This window comes from Puntigrus tetrazona, chromosome 8 (genome assembly GCF_018831695.1).
Source record: "Puntigrus tetrazona isolate hp1 chromosome 8, ASM1883169v1, whole genome shotgun sequence".
NCBI classification, from domain to species: domain Eukaryota; kingdom Metazoa; phylum Chordata; class Actinopteri; order Cypriniformes; family Cyprinidae; genus Puntigrus; species Puntigrus tetrazona.
In genome coordinates this window covers 11,250,601-11,256,621 of record NC_056706.1, presented here as the reverse complement: position 1 = coordinate 11,256,621, position 6,021 = coordinate 11,250,601, and the positions used below count along the sequence as shown (strand labels likewise).

Below are 6,021 nucleotides of genomic sequence, written 5' to 3'. Positions count from 1 at the left end.
TGGCTTTTGGATGGGTATGGGTATGATTATAAATAAATCAAAATGAAAACGGAAAAGCCGCTGGATGTATTATCAGTACATTCCCATCATAAATCACAGGCACTCCAGCACCTCCACCGGCTCTGCGGAGGAAGTGAACGGTGAACGCCGCGCGCTGGAGTCAAGTTTGGTTGAACTCCGGGATGTCCGTTTACACGACAGCGGTTGCGTTCGTACACTGATGAGTCTTACAGATGTTTGTGGTCGTATTAACGGAATGGAAAGGACACCTGGGTGAGCTGGACGAAACATTCAACTGGAAAAAGCCTCAGTCTACTTCCGGGTGTGTGGTTGTAGCGCAGGATACTTGTGTGCTCCTGGAAATCGGTAAGAATCGCTTGGAAGTGCAGCAGGAAGCTCTTCCGTCGTAATCTAGCAAACTAGATGGGGTTCATATCATGCAACAGCTCTCTGAACTCAGTATTAAGATCACAACTGTTGATGATGATCGTTAGTTTTTTTGCCCGATGCAAAAGCTACATGTCTGTAGAAGAGACACAAACAGCATCAAAACAACATTCGTAAAATTTACAATGAAACTTTTTGCTGCACCGAATTGCTCTTAAATACGATAGTAATGTAGTAGAGGCAAAGCTCGTCTCGTGCTTATTTCATACAACAGCGTTATATAACCTCTGTTTAGGAATGAATATTCAGGAGGATATCATTCCAGAATGCTCTATCCCAGATAGCGAATAGAATGAACACTAAGGTTTTGCAAGAAGATTATTCCCTGCCTGCCCAGTTGGGCCAGTTGTTCAATTGTAAAGATATCAAGGTTACATTTTCACAAAAACAGTAAATCACAAAAAATGACTAAATGGGTTTATTCATGCGTATTCATAAACATAGTGCTGGAAAATCAAAATATTAAATGACTGCTTTATAATCTTTTTTTTAATTATTTTTTATTTTGTGTACATGCATTAACAGAACTTGCCCGAACAGATCCTTCATATTATTTATATACATACATTTTATTCCAGTTTAAAATAGCTGTTGTCTATTTTAATTTATTCTAATCATGATAACAGTGAACAACTTTTATATATAAATATAATACATAATGTTACTTTGTCAGTGTATTTCAAATCGACACAACAAAAACCTATGTATTCTTTGCGAGGCGTAAAAACATGTCCAAGTCGAACAAATAACGCAGCACTGGCCGATTAGCTTCAGTGACATTTTCCATCAACTGGCCAGAAATAGTCTCACATTAGCCCCAGGCTGTGCTTATTGTTGATCCCTGTGATAAACCTATCCAATAATCATACAATAAAATAACGCTCTGTGTTCCTTCTCTAGATTCTGTCCGTGTGTAACAGCATTTCAGGGGCATTCCCATGGATTCCTTTGGTCGTGTGGAGTTCCTGCAGGCTCTAGCAGAGGGCTGTGTGCTGCCCACCGCCCAGCAGGGTTTAGAGCAGGTCTGGCAGCTTCTGCTTGTCTGCCTGCTGTGTCGGGTCATCTGTAGACTAGGTGAGTTCATCACGCACAACACCAGCTCTCAAACACCTGTTTAACTGACACAGCCTTCCCCCAAAGGATGGCAATGGACCAGTTGGTTCTTTTATGGCTAAAATCAATGCTTTTTGTCATCTGTTCCGGAGCTGTGCGTATTATAGCGAAAATCCTCAACCCGCGATCTTATTATATCCAACTCATGTTTCTGAATGGGTCCATCTGTTGAGTCTTGATGCGGCAGGCTAATGCTGTCTCTCTTTTTGACAGGTGTCTCATGTCATGTGAAGCATCTGAGCTCGCTGGCGGGCGGCCTGTACGTGTTGTACGTGTTCTTTGAGCTGCACATGATGTGGGTGATTATCCTGTGCCTCCTTTGCTACCTTGTCCTGCTTCTCAGCATAAACTCCAGCAGCCGAGGAGTCTTCCTTTCCGTCGTCATCCTCATCTACATGCTGATGGGGTCCGTCATCCACTTCTACATGACTGCATTTCATTGATAGGGCCTACTGAGCATAGAAAACTGGTTCAAATTGGAAAAACACAATGACAAGCGGTCACGTATTTGTTCATTTTTATTGCAGGGAGCTACACATGATAGACGCAGAGACCTGGCATAAGATGAGAGGTGTGTTTTTACTTTTTAATAATTCATAGACCTCTTTGTTTTTATCAAGATATTTTATTTTATGTCACATGATTTTCATCAAATAGCTCTCATTATGTTAGTCACATGTCCCATAATGACCGTTCCGTTATGTCCAGGCTCTCAGATGGTGGTGGCCATGAAGGCCATCTCTCTGGCTTTTGACCTTGATCGAGGCGCTGTATCTTCTTTTCCCTCCCCGCTGGAGTTCATGGGATACCTTTGCTTTGCGGGAACTGTTATCTTTGGCCCATGGATCAGTTTTGTCCGCTACACAGACGCAATTAATGGGCGCAAAATGGTAAATTTATTCTTTTTTTAAATGTTATTTCACTTCAGTAAATTGTAGTTACTTACCCTCTGTGTCCAAAAACACATTTAACTCAAGCCGGTGTGTTCAAATCCTTATTGTTTCAAAGCGGTCTTCAGAAACTCTTTTATAAGCATAAGCAAATATTGACATTTAAAATCAATTTAAATGCTGAATTTTAAATGGGGAAAAATAATTGTTTTCTTTTGAAGAGAAGATAATCTTGATTTGTTCTGCACTTGCTTTCATCGGCAGAGAGCTTGCTATACAGTAACTATCCTACTATCTCCTGCAGAGCGTTGGCTGGTTTGGAAAGATTGCTCTGAGCTTTCTGAGGAGTCAGATGTGCCTGGTTATTTCCAACTGTATTGCTCCTTATCTCTTTCCATACTTCATTCCCATCTACGGTGACGGACTTCCTCGTAGGTGAGCTCAACCCCCCCATTGGGATTCCATGTTGGGCTAGCTTGAATGTTTATTTCATTTTGTACTTAATATTGTTTTTATTGGCCTTTTGTCCCCAGGTGGCTTCACGCTTATGAAAATGCAGTGTCCTTCCACTTCAGCAATTATTTTGTCAGCTACTTGAGTGAAACAACCACTGTGATGGCTGGAGCTGGATTCTCTGAACACAAAGACCACATCAAATGGTGCATACTCATGCATTTTCTCTGATTTTCTCTTTTGTTGTTGTTAAATAACAGCATTGTAGAAACCTATTGTGACGTATTTTTCCATTCAAAGGGATATTACAGTAGCTAAACCTATGAATGTGGAATTGCCGAGGTCTATGGTGGAAGTTGTTACCTCTTGGAATCTGCCCATGTCTAAGTGGCTTAACGCATGTACGTATATTTATTCAGGTTTGTGATATGTTATTAATGCATACATATGTCGTGCATTCATGTAAATATTCCCTGTACGTTTTAACACACAGACGTCTTTAAAAGCGCACTTAAACTTGGCACTTTTCCCGCCATCTTGGTGACCTACACTGCCAGCGCACTATTACATGTAAGTATGAATTCCAGCCCTCTGGTTATTAACGTTTTATGAAGATTTGTTGGCACAGAATCAGGTTCCATCTGCTTTAACAGGTTTGAGCTTGTGTAAGGGTAAAAACACCTGATCCAGAAAACAGTTTCCCTGTAACATGACAGCTTGGATAAAGATGGTTTCTTATCTCAGAATACCATGACCCAGATTTAAACGGCTGTCTACAGCTGGTGTAGATAGATAATTCAATCACAGCTGCCTACCCTGGCAGCTTATGCCTTGTCACCTTAGTAAGCGGTTGTAGCTGCGCTTGTTAGGTTCTAACTGTAAGTGTGTAGCTAAGATAAAATCATTCATGCTGTGTTACCAGTTTGACCTTTAGGAATACAGGTATATCGGAATAGCAGCTGGAAGTATTTTTGTGTGTTAATTCATCAAAATGTCCATGTTAGGGTGAGCTGTGGTTATTAATCAAAACATGCAAATGTGCATCTGTTTGGGTTCACTGACATGTCTGACATTGGTGGGTTTAGGAGAAAGGACATACAGTTGTGTGGCAGATTCTGGCAGAAATTAACAAGACATCTGAAATCAAATAAAACACCTTTGATATTTTATAAAAAAAAATTCAATTGCCATGTAAATGTATAGTAGTACATCAAGAGTGATACACTGAACTGAGACAAATATCAGTGACAGATGCCTAAGGTATTGTAGTTGAGTGGAGACCTCTGGTGGTTAATGTAGGATATTGAGCTTAAATTAATTTACACTTTAAAAAAAGGTTTTGTTTTTTTTTTACATCAAGGCTACATTTAGTAGTTTCAATGTCACATTATTATTCTACTATCCCAATGCGGTGCTCAAATATTTTTTATTATCTGTGTTGGAAAAAATATATGTTTATATGAATATTTTCGTAGAAACCATGATATGTTTGTTTTTGGGCTTTTGTATAATTATTATAAATGTTTACAGTCAGTATCTTACTGACTGTTTACTTAAAATGGTAGTAAATTTTCTTTTTTCATTAATTTTGCATTGTTTAACAGGGTCTCAGCTTTCATCTGGGGGCTGTACTGTTGTCTTTGGGATTCATCACTTATGTTGAACATGGTAAACAGTAATGCCATTTAATTTATCCATGCTTGCCATCAATAAAAAATAAAACAGCTTTGATAGAATCTATTAATTATATATTAATACTAATACATATAGTCATCATGGCACACATTTCAATAGGTAGATGTCACATCATTGCCCTTGTCAACAAGACTTAAAATGCTGTCTTTGTTTCGTCTTGCAGTTCTGAGAAAGCGGTTGGCAGCTATTTTCAGTGCTTGTATACTGTCAAAGCACTGCCCAAATGACTGCCATCACCAAAATAAGAAGGTGATATTCATAATAAAAACCTTTTTGGTTTGCACAGTGAGATAAATGCGTTCACATATTCTCCCTGAAATTTCGTATGGAGTTGTATTTTTATATTGAGATGTCTTTTTCTTTTTTTCCTGTTGCAGATGCTGTGGGTGTATGGTGTTAATCTGTTCTTCAGTGCATTGTCAATATTCCATCTGACATATCTGGGATCACTGTTTGACTCTGAAATGGACAACATGCATGCTGAAGAGGTCAGCATTTTCATATGCATATGCCTTTAAAAAACTTATACAGTTTTACTGTAACATAAATCGTCTACTGCTAAAATTATATTCAATTAAATTAGTTAGAATTGCTTTATCACACAGTACTTTTGTTTCCATACAGGGATACATGGCCAGTCACACCATTCAAAAGTGGTCAGAGTTAAACTGGGCGAGCCATTGGGTGATGTTTGGCTGCTTCGTGTTTTATTGGCTCATTTAAGGAGAATACTACAGTATTGAGCGATCAAAGGACAATTCACTGAACTTGAAAATGATGGTGGATTCTTATCACTGACTGCATTTTTCAATAGTCAGCGTTACATTCACACTCCTGTCCTTCAGCTGCAAAAGACTGCCATAAGAAGTGCCTTTTGATACATGTTGTTACAAGAATCTTATGTGATCGTGATTGTTATTTTTATTTTGATTAGGTACGTGATTTTTTTTTTCTGTAAAGCTTGATATAAATACTAGAAAGCATAGTCTCTGTCATTGTTGCCATGTTGTTGTCACTTTTATAAAACATGTCTTGAACCTGTAAACATGTTTCATATTTTCATCAAAAGCTGTTGATTAGGTCTGACATAATATTTATAATTTTCTAATAAAATTTGTCACCGAGACTATTGTTCATTAATTATAGCTACCACAGGTAGTACTCAAGTATAGTATTGTTGAAAACAATGGTATTATGGATCTCATAAGTATAAAAATACCAGGTACAAATAAGAAAAAAATAGCACAAGCATAGTGTCATGGACATAAATCACGGTAAATCGTGACGTTTGTTGATACATTTAATTGATGGGGATTTAAGAAAATCGAATACAAAGCCTCTTAAAAGCTTCGATGTTGTTTAAAAAATAACATTTAACGCGTGGAAATATAAAAAAAATGTAGCCGTTCTTTACCGAGTAACG

At 38.1% G+C, this 6,021-nt stretch overlaps 1 protein-coding gene across 1 annotated transcript; it reads left to right on the top strand.

Annotated features, from left to right (window-relative positions):
• The first annotated feature begins 113 nt into the window (after window positions 1-113).
• porcnl (porcupine O-acyltransferase like) lies at window positions 114-5,741 on the top strand. Its single transcript, XM_043246231.1, has 13 exons — window positions 114-366; window positions 1,348-1,521; window positions 1,774-1,966; window positions 2,088-2,131; window positions 2,269-2,450; window positions 2,755-2,885; window positions 2,984-3,109; window positions 3,204-3,304; window positions 3,397-3,473; window positions 4,508-4,571; window positions 4,762-4,847; window positions 4,976-5,086; window positions 5,223-5,741. Exons 2-13 carry the CDS (start codon window positions 1,386-1,388, stop codon window positions 5,319-5,321), a joined length of 1,350 nt encoding a protein of 449 aa, XP_043102166.1. The 5' UTR covers window positions 114-366; window positions 1,348-1,385; the 3' UTR covers window positions 5,322-5,741.
• The last annotated feature ends 280 nt before the right edge of the window (window positions 5,742-6,021 follow it).